Source organism: Astyanax mexicanus, chromosome 19 (genome assembly GCF_023375975.1).
Source record: "Astyanax mexicanus isolate ESR-SI-001 chromosome 19, AstMex3_surface, whole genome shotgun sequence".
In the NCBI taxonomy this organism is placed as follows: domain Eukaryota; kingdom Metazoa; phylum Chordata; class Actinopteri; order Characiformes; family Acestrorhamphidae; genus Astyanax; species Astyanax mexicanus.
This window is the reverse complement of record NC_064426.1, coordinates 37,622,017-37,639,087: the sequence shown is the minus strand read 5'-3', so window position 1 is coordinate 37,639,087 and position 17,071 is coordinate 37,622,017. Positions and strand designations below refer to the sequence as shown.

Sequence of the window (17,071 nt, the reverse complement as noted above, 5' to 3'; positions counted from 1 at the left end):
CAGAGGCAGCGCTGTGAGAGACAGTAATCAGAGGCAGTGCTGTGAGAGGCAGTAATCAGAGGCAGTGCTGTGAGAGGCAGTAATCAGAGGCAGTGCTGTCAGAGGCAGTGCTGTGAGAGGCAGTAATCAGAGGCAGTGCTGTCAGAGGCAGTAATCAGAGGCAGTGCTGTGAGAGGCAGTGCTGTGAGAGGCAGTAATTAGAGGCAGTGTATCAGTGTGTATTACCTGCTCCTCCTTCGTGTAGAGCTGGAAGCACTCGTCCAGCGTGCAGCTGTGCTGTTGAACATGCTGCTGCTGCTGATTGCGCACACTCTCTGAATCCTTCACCACCTCCTCCTGAATGTTCCCAAACAGACTACAGAGAGAGAGAGAGAGAGAGAGAGGGATTCAAGGATTCAAGGAGAATTTATTGTCATTCGCATCACGTGTTACATGAGGTGGAACGAAATTGTGATCTCACGATCCAGTTTACACCCAGGAGCAATTGTTAAAATAGATAAACATAGATAAAATAAAATTAAATAAAAATAAGAACACAATAAAATAGAATAAAACAAAATACACATCAAGATAAATACACAAAAAAATAGGGAAAGTAGGCAGGTGGCAGCAACACGAAGTCCAGAGTGCAAGTGTGCTATAGTAGCATGATAGTGTGAATCGTCTCTCAAAACAGCCCCCTGCTGTTCGGTTTCAGAAAGCTGTGTAACCCCACCCATTCCCATAGGTTTCAATGGCAAAACAGACAACTTTCAATCATGTTTTTTTCTAATATACTGTAATTCTACCTCCTTTATTTAAATGCAGCAGCTAGTGTAACCTCTGCTTATACTGTCAATTTTTTTATATCCCCACAGAATTCGTTTTTTAAAACATTATTCAGCTCTACTCAAAAAAGGTGTGGTTATTGTAAAAGGGCTGGTTATGGGCGGGACCAATAACAGACATCAGCTCCGCTCCGCTCTGCTCTGCAGCCTGTGACCTCGAGGCAGCCATCAGGGGCGGGGTTATTTAAATGAGTAGGCCGTCTCTCCACAGTCTTTCGTCTTTCTCCCTCCTCTGGTCTCTACTGCGCAGACTCGGGTTTCTGGATCACCAACATGGCGGAAGATTTTGGCTTCATTTTTATTGAATGAATGGGAACGAGGACACGGCGTCCATCTTTTTTTACAGTCTCTGGTGTGAATTAAGAGCATAAAGTGTCTCAGTACAGTTTAAGGTGACAGTGTTTGAAAACAGTAATTGTCCTTGTAAAGTGACAGAGGGAGAGAGATAAAAAGAGAGACCAAGAGACATAGAGTAATTCCTTATCATCAGATTTCCATCTCTCAATAGTAACACACTTCTTCACACCAGGTCACTTCATGTGTCTTGTGTGAATCTCAGGATTATATCTGGATTAAGTCAAGCCACATAAAATTACACGTAATATAATCTGTGGAATTTTGGCCCTACTTCCACTCATAAATCACTCGATCTGTGTTTGAGAGCATCAACTGTAAAGTAGTGAAGAGGTAGAGATGGTATACAGTGAATAGTGAATAGTTTTGTAATGTTCTAATCCAGATTATGAGAAGCTAGAACTACTCAACTAAGTAAAGAAAAAAAAATAAAGAACTTTGAAAGTATCCTCAAGCGCAAATGAAAAGACCATCAAAAACGTTATGATGAAACTGGCTCTCATCAGGACCGCCCTAGGAAAGGATGAGTAAGAGGTTTCTTCTAGAGATCTGTTGCATAGGATAGGTTAATTAGAGTTACCCAGCCTCACAGTTAACAGAGTATTTCAGTTTGTTTAAGACTTTTAATTTGCTACATGATTCCTTATGTGTTCCTTCATAGTCTGGATGACTATAGTATTTATTTACAATCTAGGAAAAAAAAAGCTCTTGAGATGACAGCAGTATGTGGACAAAAAATGTCTGTTACAGGGAGCTTCCATGTCTATGTTACCTTCTGGCTCTCTCCCTTTAGTTAGGCTGTTTTATTCAGTTCTGCCGGAGTCATTAGCCACACTCTGATAATATTTTATATTCCCTGTTTTACATAAATCCAGTTAAAACTAATTCCATCTCTCTGCCTTCCTCCGAGTTACTGACCGCCCACCTGTCTGACCCCCGATACCGATGGATGTTGGACCCTCAGGCTCTCGCGTCTCCTGTCCGGCCAGACTGATGGAAGTTTCTGAAGTCAGCTCTTCTCCATCCACCACCCACCACAGATCAGCTGCTCATCATCCATCTTACTCTCCACTACAGATTACATCCAAGCCATTAGTGGCGTTATTATACTCCTGAATATATAAAACCTATGTGGATGTATAAAAGACTTTTTAAATTTTAATTTAAAAGCCGTTTGACCAGTGGTAGGATGGTCGCCCCTTAAATGTGAATCTTGGTCCTCCCAAGGTTTCTTCCTCCTCCTGCAGCTCTGAGGGAGTTTTTCCTTGCGTCCGCGTCTTAATTACTAGGATGGGTTGTGTGCTACTAAAGCAAACTGGAGACTTGTTAAGAGGCTTCCAGACACAATGCAGCACTAATGCAGGCCATACTGCCTCCTGCTTACTTAGAACTCAGTGTAATTATATCTTCAGATCGATCAGACGTGATAATGGATGAACTCACCAGTCTTTTATTCTGTGTTCCCACTCAACGATCAGCTTTACATGAGGCGGCCCACCTGACCCACACAGCTTCAGGGCCCTGAAGAGAGATACGTGAACAGCAGACGCAGCATTACAGAATATTATACATTACATCTCACTAAATATACACTGTCTGGCCCCAAAAAATAAAAGTCTCCACCTGGATTTAATCAAGTAAATGATGTGGGGTTGGTTGATGCTGCAGTTGGTCTGCAGGTTTAGGTTCAGCAACAGTATGTGCTGAAAGAATGAGGTCAGCTGACTACCTGAATATACTGAATATAGACCAGGATGACAACGTCAGGATTCATGGGGCTGGAACTGTGAAAGAGTGGATCAGGGAGCATGAGATCATCATTTTCACACATGGATTGTTCACCACAGTCCAAACCTTAACCCCTTTGAACCCCAGCCTATTTTGGTATAATTTAGTACACTGCTTAGTAGCTTATAATGAATAAAGAATAAAGCATGGGAATATTAAAAAGTAATATGAAGGTAAGCCTATTCTTTAGGTGTGTTTCACAATAGATTTCTCAAAAACACGAGGTCAGTGCTGTTTTTAGAAACAGTAGTATTCCCTGTTTCTCACAATGTATGAATAATGTTGGTGCGTTGATGCATTCCTGAATAATTAAGCTGTATAAACAATGCACGATTTTTGACGCAGTTTGTCAATGGGTTTTCTAAGGGTTAACCTCATTGAGAATCTTTGGGATGTGCTGGATGGAGAAGAGCTGCTTTGTGCAGTGGTCAGACTCTACCATCATCAATGCTGCTGCAAGATCTCGGTGAAAAATTAATGCAACACTGGATTGAAATTGGATTAAATCCTGTGGCATTGCAGAAGCTTATCAAAACAATGCCACAGTGAATGTGTGCTGCAGTCAAAGATAAAAGAGGTCCAATAAAAATTAGTGTTACTTTTTTTGTTTGGTAAAACTTTTTAGGCCAGGCAGTATAAGTACCCCTGGTGAAAAAACAAACAAACAAACAAAAAAAGTGTACTTTGTACTTAACACATATTGAGATATGTCTAAGTATGCTGTAAATATACTAACAGATTTATGTACTTGCTTAAAATATATTTTAAAAAGTACATTAATATTATGCTTCATCAAATGTTCAACAAAAAGTAAACTTTGATCATACTTCTTAAAAAGTACAATATAGTGCATTTAAAAAAATAGACTGCTATGAAGTACACTTTTAGTTTAATATACTTCTAAAATGCTTATTGTTAAATATACTTTTGTATATTTTTAGCAAAGTGTGTTAAAAACAACTGTTACAGTAGTTCACTTAAAGTACAATGTATCATGTAACTTAAATTACTACTAATAATTTAAAAAAGTAAAGTAAATTTGTAACGCTAACAATTGTAGTACGATATATTAAAATTATATATTTTTATATATGCTAGAAGTATACTAGAAGTGTGCTACTTACAAAAGACAGGAACAAAAGCATGTTTGTACTCTAATGTAAATAGATCACATACTGTATATTTAACTGTATATTTAAATCAGTTTAACATACATTTCTAATATACTCAGTGTTTAACAGTGATCCAGTTGTAAAACTTATTGAATGTATTATAATTTTACTTAAAACATGGTGCTACACACATTAAGTAGTATTTTTAAATGTTACTTAAGTATATTTAAAATAGTTCAATTTAAGTACAGTTAAGTACACTTATATACTTAGACTTTTATACTATTTTTATACTGTAATTAAAGTAAAATAAGTAAAAATAAGGTTGTTTTATTTTAGCACTCTTTAAATATACGGATTAATAAAGTGGCTATAAGTACATGTTAGTGCACTATAGCATAATAATGCTTAGTATACTTTAATCTACTTTTTTTCACTAGGGTAGCCTCAATAGGGTTTCAAATTGATGGTTCAATTTATGGTTTGCTTCAAACTGTCTCAATCTTATTCTGAAATAACACAAATAAAATGTTAAATTAACATTAAAATGAATTTTAAGCACAAAAACAAGGTTATTTATAGCAATAAACAGTCAGCAAACTGCTTGTAGGTGTGCTATACTCAGCTGGTGGAGGGTCAGAATTCCTCCGCTGGACCTTAACCTGTTTATTTTGAGAGCTGAAATGAATTGAACAAAACGCATGTCTGTGTTTGCACTGATCTGCTGTCAGGAGTAAAAAGCGAGGGAAAATAACACGCCGGCGTGCTTCTAAAAATGTCAATAAAACCTCTACGAGCAATCACACCTTCTGCTTTCCTCCAGTCTCTTCTGAAGGTTTGTGAAAGAACTGCAGGGTGAGGACGAGGTTAAATTACACCGCCAGCTTCCAGACAGATTTGAGAATAGAGAGCCAGACACGGCATTTATAACAGGGATTACACACTGTCCCCCATTTAACACCTGACTGCTGGGATCTGGGAATGGTATGACTTTGATATTTTTGGCATACCACACTGCCTGACCAAAAACATAGAAAAAAAAATACCAAAAATATGAAAAAAAAAACAAAAATACCAAAAAAACACCAAAAATATATTTCATTAGGTCGCCTTCAGCTTTGACTGCTGCACACATTCACTGTGGCATAGTTTCAATAAGCTTCTGCAATGTGACAAGATCTATTTCAATCCAGTGTTGCATTAATTTTTCACCAAGATCTTGCAGCAGCACTGATGATGATAGAGTCTGACCGCTGCACAAAGCAGCTCTTCTCCATCCAGCACATCCCAAAGATTCTCAATGAGGTTAAGATCTGGACTCTGTGGTGAACTCTCTCAATCCATGTGTGAAAATGATGATCTCATGCTCCCTGAACCCTGAACTCTTTCACAATTCCAGCCCCATGAATCCTGATATTGTCATCTTGGAATATGGCCGTGTCATTAGAGAATAAATAAATCCATTGATGGAATAACCTGGTCTATATTCAGTATATTCAGGTAGTCAGCTGACCTCATTCTTTCAGCACATACTGTTGCTGAACCTAAACCTGCAGACCAACTGCAGCATCAACCCCACAGAATACACTAACAAACCAGAAAACAAATAAACAGCAACCTGACTGACGTTGAACATTCACAAGACCAGAAAACCAAACACAGAAAACACAGGGACATAAATACACATGGAGTGAACAGGAAACAAGAAACACCTGGGCACAGGTAATGAGGGGGCAGAGCTACAAATTAACACAGGTGGGAGCACTAAAGATATTGGAGGAGACAACGAGAGAAACAGACAGCAAACAAAGGAAGGGAAAAAAACATGGAGGCTGACAAGGGACAGGACAAGGACGTAACATCATTAAATGTATTATTATTAATTATTGAAACATAGAAGCTCTAAACTTCCTAAGAGAGAGAAAGAGGGAGAAAAATGGCACAAAAATAAAAAAATACATACTTTGTTTTTTTTTTTAATCTATAGAGTATGCAATATAAAATATTGACAAAACATTGATAAATAAATATTTTCTTACAACTCTATTAAATAATAGCTCAATCTTTTAATACATTCTGAGAAATACAGCTCTAGAAAAAAAAGATTCTGGATCTGTGGCTGAAATAACAAAAAAGATGCAGAGCTTTCAGACCTCAAATAATGCAAAGAAAACAAGTTCATATTCATGGTTTTAAGAGTTCAGAAATCAATATTTGGTGGAATAACCCTGGTTTTTAGTCAGTTTTTATCCATCTTGGCATCATGTTCTCCTCCACCAGTCTTACACACTGCTTTTGGATAACTTTATGCTTTCACTCCTGGTGCAAAAATTCAAGCAGTTCAGTTTGGTTTGATGGCTTGTGATCATCCATCTTCCTCTTGATTATATTCCAGAGGATTTTAATTTGGTAAAATTAAACACACACAATGCATCATATAGCACCAGGATGAAACACAGCGCTATTCATTACTGAGAGTGCTTTCAGTTCAAGGCCTCCATGCTATCTCCTGCAGATCTTTTCACAGGCCGATTACAGTCGATTAGAACGTGAGTGCAGGTCTATTGAGTAAGAATGGAAACTTATTGAAAGCTTGCGGGAGACAGATGTGAAATTAACGTCTTTAAAAAAGGCAATCAACCTGGTTCTGATCTAGGTCAGCTACTGACTGCATTTTTATAAAAATACCAGCTTTTAAACTGATTGAGCGATGAATGAAGGCCACCGAGCCGTACATTATGTGGCGTAATTGCAAGTGGAATGGCTTCCTGCCAGACTGAAGGTGAACAAGCATCTTATTCCTTTCTTTCTTACTGAAAGCACAAGAGAATGATCAATAATTTCCCATTTCTTACAGAGTTACAGCTAAGCACCACGGCTTCAGTGTGCAGTGAATCAGCTGGCTATGCGGCTGAATGCTAATGTGACTGGTATTTATTAAAGCCCAACAAACAAAGAAATACAGACGCAAAAACTAGAAAACAAAACACGAAGGCTTAACGAAAAAACAAAGAACGAGGAGCCGAGCAGCGGAACAGAGTACATCAACATCAAACAGACATTCCAAAAAGGCTAATTCAATAAACTACAATAAGAACATGCAAATGAGAACAACCATTAACAAAGCCCAGCACAGAACCAGAACCAGAACAATGCAGAACAGAGTTCTGGCACAAAGAGAAGAGGTTATACACAGTGAACACAAACACAAGCACAGGTAAACTGTGATTAAACAGAGCTGAAAGCGCACGCTTACCTGTCTACTGCAGGGTGGTAAAGCGGCCGTCCATCCTGAGGACTCAGGTAGCTGCAGGAAAACGACCCTCCAACGACACGGATCTTAAACAGCACTCTGTTGTTCTGAGATCAATTAAAAACACAAGCAGATATGATGTAGCTAAAGGAGTAGTTAGAATCATTTGTTTACAGTAAAGTAAAGCAGAAGAAGCCTAATGTAGCACATGAGCCTCTCGTTAGCCAGGTTTCCATCTAAACGTTTCTCAAAGTTACAAACAATTCTGAAAATTTGGTAAGAACTATGCACTGTAAGTTGTCTTTCCATCAACTACAGTTATGTGAGAAAACTTTAGATAATACCACATCATGTGACAAAACTAGACTAAAGAAAAAGAAAAGCAGAGAGGTAAAGTAAAGCAGAGTAAGGTAGAGTAAAGTAGAGTGAGGTAGCGCAAAGTGAGGTAGAACACAGTACAGTGAGAGAGAGTAAAGAAGAATGAGGTAGAGTGAAGTTAAGGAAGGTAGAATGAGGTAGACCAAGGTGGAGTGAGGTAGAGCAAAATACAGTGAAGTAGAGCAAAATAAAGTGAGGTAAAGCAAAATACAGTGAGGTAGAGCAAAATACAGTGAGGTAGAGCAAAATAAAGTGAGGTAAAGCAAAATACAGTGAGGTAGAGCAAAATACATTGAGGTAGAGCAAAATACAGTGAGGTAGAGCAAAATACAGTGAGGTAGAGCAAAATACATTGAGGTAGAGCAAAATACAGGGAGGTAGAGCAAAATACAGTGAGGTAAAGCAAAATACATTGAGGTAGAGCAAAATACATTGAGGTAGAGTGAGGTAGAGCAAAATACATTGAGGTAGAGTGAGGTAGAGCAAAATACAGTGAGGTAGAGCAAAATACAGTGAGGTAGAGTGAGGTAGAGCAAAATAATGTGAGGTAAAGCAAAATACAGTGAGGTAGAGCAAAATACAGTGAGGTAGAGCAAAATAAAGTGAGGTAAAGCAAAATACAGTGAGGTAGAGCAAAATACATTGAGGTAGAGCAAAATACAGTGAGGTAGAGCAAAATACATTGAGGTAGAGCAAAATACAGGGAGGTAGAGCAAAATACAGTGAGGTAGAGCAAAATACATTGAGGTAGAGTGAGGTAGAGCAAAATACATTGAGGTAGAGTGAGGTAGAGCAAAATACAGTGAGGTAGAGCAAAATACAGTGAGGTAGAGTGAGGTAGAGCAAAATAAAGTGAGGTAAAGCAAAATACAGTGAGGTAGAGCAAAATAAAGTGAGGTAGAGCAAAATACAGTGAGGTAGAGCAAAATACAGTGAGGTAGAGCAAAATAAAGTGAGGTAAAGCAAAATACAGTGAGGTAGAGCAAAATACAGTGAGGTAGAGCAAAATAAAGTGAGGTAAAGCAAAATACAGTGAGGTAGAGCAAAATACATTGAGGTAGAGTGAGGTAGAGCAAAATACATTGAGGTAGAGTGAGGTAGAGGAAAATACAGTGAGGTAGAGCAAAATACAGTGAGGTAGAGTGAGGTAGAGCAAAATAAAGTGAGGTAAAGCAAAATACAGTGAAGTAGAGCAAAATACAGTGAGGTAGAGCAAAATAAAGTGAGGTAGAGCAAAATACATTGAGGTAGAGCAAAATACAGGGAGGTAGAGCAAAATACAGTGAGGTAAAGCAAAATACATTGAGGTAGAGCAAAATACATTGAGGTAGAGTGAGGTAGAGCAAAATACATTGAGGTAGAGTGAGGTAGAGCAAAATACAGTGAGGTAGAGCAAAATACAGTGAGGTAGAGTGAGGTAGAGCAAAATAAAGTGAGGTAAAGCAAAATACAGTGAGGTAGAGCAAAATACAGTGAGGTAGAGCAAAATAAAGTGAGGAAAAGCAAAATACAGTGAGGTAGAGCAAAATACAGTGAGGTAGAGCAAAATAAAGTGAGGTACAGCAAAATACAGTGAGGTAGAGCAAAATACAGTGAGGTAGAGCAAAATACAGTGAGGTAAAGCAAAATACAGTGAGGTAGAGTGAGGTAAAACAAAATACAGTGAGGTAGAATGAGGTACAGTGAGGTAAAACAAAATACAGTGAGGTAGAGTGAGGTACAACAAAATACAGTGAGGTAAAGCAAAATACAGTGAGGTAAAGCAAAATACAGTGAGGTAGAGCAAAATACAGTGAGGTAGAGCAAAATACAGTAAACTTTAGATAATCCACCTTACGTGACATAACTAGGCTGGAGAAGAAGCAAGGCAGAATAAGGTTATTTAAGGTAGAGCAATGTGAGGGTGAGTGAGGTACATTTAGGTAGAGTGAGGCAGAAGAAAGGCCAAGTGAGGTACGGTAAGGTAGAGTGAGGTGGAGCGAGGTGGGGCGCAAAGCAACCTGTTGTAAAACACAGTACAATGAGATAGAATAAAGAAGAACGAGGGAGAGTGAAGTAAAGAAAGGTAGAATGATGTAGAATGAGGTAGTGCAATGCAAACTGAGGTAGGGTAGGGTAGACCAAGTTAGAGTGAGATACAGCAAAATAGAGTGAGGTGGAGTGTGGTAGAGCTCAGTCGTGTGAGGTGCGAGATAGGAGTGAGGCAGAGTGAGGTAGAGCGAGATAGGAGTGAGGTAGAGTGAGGTAGAGCCAGATAGGAGTGAGGCAGAGTGAGGTAGAGCGAGATAGGAGTGAGGCAGAGTGAGATAGAGCGAGATAGGTGTGAGGCAGAGTGAGGTAGAGCCAGATAGGAGTGAGGCAGAGTAAAGTAGAGCGAGATAGGAGTGAGGCAGAGTGAGGTGGAGCGAGATAGGAGTGAGGCAGAGTGAGGTAGAGCGAGGTAGGAGTGAGGCAGAGTGAGGTAGAGCGAGATAGAGCGAGATAGGAAGGAGGCAGAGTGAGGTAGAGCGAGATAGGAGTGTGGCAGAGTGAGATAGGAGTGGGTCAGAGTGAGATAGAGTGAGATAGGAGTGAGGCAGAGTGAGGTAGGAGTGAGGCAGAGTGAGGTAGATCGAGGTAGGAGTGAGGCAGAGTGAGGTAGAGCAAGATAGGAGTGAGGCAGAGTGAGGTAGAGCGAGGTAGGAGTGAGGCAGAGTGAGGTAGAGCGAGATAGGAGTGAGGCAGAGTGAGGTAGAGCGAGGTAGGAGTGAGGCAGAGTGAGGTAGAGCGAGATAGGAGTGAGGCAGAGTGAGATAGGAGTGAGGCAGAGTGAAGTAGAGCGAGATAGAAGTGAGGCAGAGTGAAGTAGAGCGAGATAGGAGTGAGGCAGAGTGAGGTAGAGCGAGGTAGGAGTGAGGCAGAGTGAGGTAGATCGAGGTAGGAGTGAGGCAGAGTGAGGTAGAGCAAGACAGGAGTAAGGCAGAGTGAGATAGAGCCAGATAGGAGTGAGGCAGAGTGAGGTAGAGCGAGATAGGAGTGTGGCAGAGTGAGATAGAGCGAGATAGGAGTGAGGCAGAGTGAGGTAGAGCCAGATAGGAGTGTGGCAGAGTAAAGTAGAGCGAGATAGGAGTGAGGCAGAGTGAGGTGGAGCGAGATAGGAGTGAGGCAGAGTGAGGTAGAGCGAGGTAGGAGTGAGGCAGAGTGAGGTAGAGCGAGATAGAGCGAGATAGGAAGGAGGCAGAGTGAGGTAGAGCGAGATAGGAGTGAGGCAGAGTGAGGTAGAGCGAGATAGGAGTGGGGCAGAGTCAGATAGAGTGAGATAGGAGTGAGGCAGAGTGAGGTAGAGTGAGGTAGGAGTGAGGCAGAGTGAGGTAGAGCGAGGTAGATCGAGGTAGGAGTGAGGCAGAGTGAGGTAGAGCAAGATAGGAGTGAGGCAGAGTGAGGTAGAGTGAGATAGGAGTGAGGCAGAGTGAGGTAGATTGAGGTAGGAGTGAGGCAGAGTGAGGTATAGCAATATAGGAGTGAGGCAGAGTGAGGTAGAGTGAGGTAGGAGTGAGGCAGAGTGAGGTAGAGTGAGATAGGAGTGAGGCAGAGTGAGGTAGAGTGAGGTAGGAGTGAGGCAGAGTGAGGTAGATCGAGGTAGGAGTCAGGCAGAGTGAGGTAGAGCAAGATAGGAGTCAGGCAGAGTGAGGTAGAGCGAGGTATGAGTGAGGCAGAGTGAGGTAGATCGAGGTAGGAGTGAGGCAGAGTGAGGTAGAGCAAGATAGGAGTCAGGCAGAGTGAGGTAGAGCGAGGTAGGAGTGAGGCAGAGTGAGGTAGAGCGAGACAGGAGTGAGGCAGAGTGAGGTAGAGTGAGATAGGAGTCAGGCAGAGTGAGGTAGAGCGAGATAGGAGTGAGGCAGAGTGAGGTAGAGTGAGATAGGAGTGAGGCAGAGTGAGGTAGAGCGAGATAGAGCGAGATAGGAGTGAGGAAGAGTGAGGTAGAGCAAGATAGGAGTCAGGCAGAGTGAGGTAGAGCAAGATAGGAGTGAGGCAGAGTGAGGTAGAGTGAGATAGGAGTGAGGCAGAGTGAAGTAGAGCGAGATAGAAGTGAGGCAGAGTGAAGTAGAGCGAGATAGGAGTGAGGCAGAGTGAGGTAGAGCGAGGTAGGAGTGAGGCAGAGTGAGGGAGAGCGAAATAGGAGTAAGGCAGAGTGAGGTAGATCGAGATAGGAGTGAGGCAGAGTGAAGTAGAGCGAGATAGAAGTGAGGCAGAGTGAGGTAGAGCGAGATAGAGCGAGATAGGAGTGAGGAAGTGTGAGGTAGAGCAAGATAGGAGTCAGGCAGAGTGAGGTAGAGCAAGATAGGAGTGAGGCAGAGTGAGGTAGAGCGAGGTAGGAGTGAGGCAGAGTGAGGTAGAGCGAGATAGAGCGAGATAGGAAGGAGGCAGAGTGAGGTAGAGCGAGATAGGAGTGAGGCAGAGTGAGGTAGAGCGAGATAGGAGTGGGGCAGAGTCAGATAGAGTGAGATAGGAGTGAGGCAGAGTGAGGTAGAGTGAGGTAGGAGTGAGGCAGAGTGAGGTAGAGCGAGGTAGATCGAGGTAGGAGTGAGGCAGAGTGAGGTAGAGCAAGATAGGAGTGAGGCAGAGTGAGGTAGAGTGAGATAGGAGTGAGGCAGAGTGAGGTAGATTGAGGTAGGAGTGAGGCAGAGTGAGGTATAGCAATATAGGAGTGAGGCAGAGTGAGGTAGAGTGAGGTAGGAGTGAGGCAGAGTGAGGTAGATCGAGGTAGGAGTCAGGCAGAGTGAGGTAGAGCAAGATAGGAGTCAGGCAGAGTGAGGTAGAGCGAGGTAGGAGTGAGGCAGAGTGAGGTAGATCGAGGTAGGAGTGAGGCAGAGTGAGGTAGAGCAAGATAGGAGTCAGGCAGAGTGAGGTAGAGCGAGGTAGGAGTGAGGCAGAGTGAGGTAGAGCGAGACAGGAGTGAGGCAGAGTGAGGTAGAGTGAGATAGGAGTCAGGCAGAGTGAGGTAGAGCGAGATAGGAGTGAGGCAGAGTGAGGTAGAGTGAGATAGGAGTGAGGCAGAGTGAGGTAGAGCGAGATAGAGCGAGATAGGAGTGAGGAAGAGTGAGGTAGAGCAAGATAGGAGTCAGGCAGAGTGAGGTAGAGCAAGATAGGAGTGAGGCAGAGTGAGGTAGAGTGAGATAGGAGTGAGGCAGAGTGAAGTAGAGCGAGATAGAAGTGAGGCAGAGTGAAGTAGAGCGAGATAGGAGTGAGGCAGAGTGAGGTAGGAGTGAGGCAGAGTGAGGGAGAGCGAAATAGGAGTAAGGCAGAGTGAGGTAGATCCAGATAGGAGTGAGGCAGGGGTCCATAGTAAATGCTCACACCAAACTACTTCTTATCCTGGAAAAAAAGAAGTGAAGCAAAGCCAGATCTATAAAAAAAATCCCTTAAAGAATCTAAAACTAAAATAGTTACAGATCTTAATGTGATGTGTTTTACACTGATATCAGGATATCCAGCAGCAGCATTTTTTTTTAATCCACATCATACATTCCCCCCCCTTATCTTTCACTCGTTTTCATCAACATTAGATGCTTTTTGGCGAAGGCGAGATGCTGCAACACTGAGTGGGTAGAGTGGGCTGAGAAGTGATATAGGTTAAGTGATAAAGTCACAAAAAAACACAATCACCAGATTGTGAATCATCGCTGAGGACGAGTGGGACCAGGCTGGAGATGGAAATGTGTGAAGAAAAGGATCCAACCACTACAGGAGGAGTACTGTGAATAACAGTGACGGATGTGTGGAAAGCAGTTTATTTAGAAAAAAATATTATGAAAATATGTCCGATATGGCAGAGTGAGGCTGTCATCTGACTATCACACCAGAGGAGGCCTACAGAAGATTAACCCTTTAACCCTCGTTTTAGTCAGTTCCTCTTTCAGGTCTTATAACACAGTAATTATATCAGACAGACACATGCCCTGATCTCTTTTACTGCAGAAGACATACAGCTGCTCAAAAATATAATCATTTAAAATGTAAAAGGAAGCAGAATTGTTATATTTTCCTGGAACTGATTTTGGTCAAAATTTTACCAAGCACCTGTTTTTTTTTTATTATTTTTTTTTTACTTAATTTTGAATATATAGACTTTAAATATATTCACACCTACGATATCTTTTCAAAAATGGTTAGACTAGAGTGTTTATGAGTTGAAAAAGCATAGGAATATTGATGGTTTATTAATTATTACTTTGATAAAATACATGGAGACACTCCACCTGACACTCAGAGCAGCCTATGCCTTTCAGTATTTTAATCAGGACACGCAAAGAAAATATACTATATACAAAAATGTAAACTTTTTAGTCTAAATAAATAAAAATGTTTAGTACAAAATAACTACTTAGTAAAAATTTGCTAAATAAAATAAAAACTATAAAAAGTAGTGCGCACACCATACCTAGCTTTAGTTTGAGTAAAGCAGGTAGTTTAACACCTAGTTTTTCTGTGGACACTTTTGAGTCTGATATTTACTGATATTATTTGGTTTGAATCATCATATAAATATGTTTGAAGCACTAAAGGTAAATAATGTTGGTTGGGGAAGGAGATCTCATCACTTTTTTAGGTGTTTTTCTCTCAATGGGTTTCTTGTAGATTTAGCTTTACCGCACTGGGATGTTATTATCACTATTTTTAGAAAGAGTAAGTTCCGCCCTTTCTAACCATATATGGATATAAGCTGAAAACACAATAAAGAGGTTAGCCTGGCTGCTGTTTTATTCGTTCACTTGCTGTTAAGATTTCTTGGTGTGTGTGTGTTTGTATTAAGGATCATTATAAAGTATTCAAGAACATGTTTCTGAAGTTGGCTGTCTGTGTAAGAAATGAGTTCTTTAATATTCATACAGGGTCCTGCTGCTGTGTTTGTTCTCAGAAGCAGTGTGTGAGATTACAGAAGCGGCTGTGTTAATGGGATTTCTTGTCCTGCAGGTAAAGCAGAGGAGCGAAGCTGTTAGCAAGCTCAGGACAGATCTCATTAAGTCTTCTGTCGACCTCTGAAGCAGAATGCTGTTCCTTCTTCTGTTAGACTAATCAAACCGCCTGAGGTACAAAAGAACACAAAAAGAACAGGAACACACAATCGCTGCCACCACAAAGAGGTGCTGTTGCACAACAAACACAGGGCTCTTAATCTGAAGTGAGCTCTGCTTTGAAGTGAAAGTGAACTCTTGAAAGAAATGTTGCTCCAGCACCAAAACAACAAAACTTTAGTATTTTCACCCCTAGGCGGTGCTTATTTCTGTTCTGTTCATATCTGCTAAAGGTTTTAGTCTTTGAAGTTAAGTTTTAATATACATTTATATACTCTTTGTCTGTGTCCCTTAAAAAGAAAGAAAGAAAGAAAGAAAGAAAGAAAGAAATAATGTTCCAAAAATAAAGTTAACTGTTGGAATGGAATGAAACTTTGTAATACTTAAATGTAATTAGAGATGGGACAGAGCGCGGCCGTTCACTTAAAGATCCATGTTCCAGTCCACAGCTTGAGCTGGACAATAAACCAGCCGTAAAGTTAACATGAAACGCATCGCTAATCCGGATTCCAGTTCCACAGTTTACCCCAGACCCTACAAACCATCACTGATCATCAGTAAATTTTACATTTCATTTGTAAATCAAGGGAGCAGAGTCTGGAGGAAGAGTGGAGAGACACACAGTCCAAAACGCTTGGTCTAGTGTGAAGTTTCCACCAATCAGTGATGGTTTGGAGAGACATGTCATCTGCTGGTGTTGATCCACTGTGTTTTATTATCAAGTCTAAAGTCAGTGCAGTTTTGTTTTCCCACAAAATCTTACAGCACTTCATGCTTCCCTCTGCTACTGACAACTTTTATAGAGATATGGATTTCATTTTTCAGCAGGACTTGGCACACTGCCCACACTGCCAAAAGTACCAATTGGTCTTATATAATAGTATTTAATTTCTTAAAATATTGACTTTTGGGTTTTCATTGGTTGTAAACCATAATCATCATCAATAAGAGAAATAAATGTTTAAACACATGCAGACAGATGATGATGCTAAAATTCAGCCAGATCAAATTCAGGCCGATTATAAAATTCAGTCGCATCCCACCAGATTGGGCTTAAAATCGGGCTAAAATCGCACAGTGTCCATCTGCCTTGACATAGCATTAAATGTTAAAAGTTAAGAGCTTTATTGATATAGAGATATAATGACTGAAACACCCTTGTGTTGCTGCATTCTGCTGCATTCTGCTCTCTCACGCTTTCTAAAATGAAAAGAAAAAAGAAATCGATTTGCTGTCCTTTAGAAATGAAATCATGTATTCGGCCGGCCTCGGCAAGACGATAAACAAAAACACGACGTCCTGCAGGGAGAGGGAGCGAGCGGGGGTAAATATAGACTGTGAAAAGGTGGCTTAAAAGGAAAGGCAGAAAAATTCAATGACTTCCTGTAATTTCTGAGCTGTGATGCTCCACTGTGATTGCAGAGATCTGAGCAATATTGCCTCAGAAATGCTGTCAGAGCGTGACTGGTGACAATTAGGTTATCACTAGTGGAGTCACATTCACCATGCTTGATTCATTCGCACACACATATACACACATTTACACACACATCTACACCGAGCGGTAAATATGGCCGAAAAGATGCTACATTCTCCTTGAAGTAGAAGATCAAACGAGACAGACATCAAAACCAGGCCACTTCTTTCCTACTGCTGCTGGTTATCAGTCTGTTAGATGAGGTGTATTGACGGATGTATTGACATGCATGGCAAATCAGAGCTGATTAATGTTGGTGGGGGTGTATTCTTCAAAGCGTCCAGCAGAGGGTGGTCTCTGACTAAAATATTGAGTGTGAATGGAGTTGGAACAACCATCCGTTCAATGTCTGTCAACTGGGCAAATGTCCTTGAGTGAGCGCATTGTAGAGACATATCTAGCAGTTACAGATCTCTCACCAAGAGGAACACTACCCAAAAGAAAGGTAACCTCAAGGCTATGTTCACATTACAAGCCATGTTGCTCAAATCAGATTTTTTGCTCAAATCTTGACGGTTCACATTCACTGTAAATATAAGTTAATACGTGTATAAACGTCTCTTTCTTCACAAACAACAAAAAAAACTCATATTTGAGAGGCTCGTAGCTTTATAAAGGCAAATGGATGAGTTAGCAGCTCATATGTGGAGCATCTTTTGCTTGTCTGAAGTACATGCTCAGGTTGAGGAGGTGGAAAAAGGCCAGGTGGTTTGCTTTTGCTGTTTTTTTGCTGCTATAGCTGTACAGCTGCACCAAGAGATGCAGTGTGGGTACGAGAGTGAGAGAAGCATGTAGCGCTAATGCTAATGCTAATGTGTAAAAGCTAA

At 41.1% G+C, this 17,071-nt stretch overlaps 1 protein-coding gene across 1 annotated transcript in view; it reads right to left on the bottom strand.

Moving 5' to 3' along the window:
• The window catches only part of usp43b (ubiquitin specific peptidase 43b), a 152,815-nt gene that overhangs the window by 28,069 nt on the left and 107,675 nt on the right, over window positions 1-17,071 (bottom strand). The window contains exons 9-11 of the mRNA XM_022665042.2: window positions 7,338-7,441; window positions 2,625-2,702; window positions 226-355 (exon numbers count right to left, since the gene is read on the bottom strand). Of these exons, the coding sequence (XP_022520763.2) occupies window positions 226-355; window positions 2,625-2,702; window positions 7,338-7,441 (312 nt within the window). The remainder of the gene's footprint in view (window positions 1-225; window positions 356-2,624; window positions 2,703-7,337; window positions 7,442-17,071) is intronic.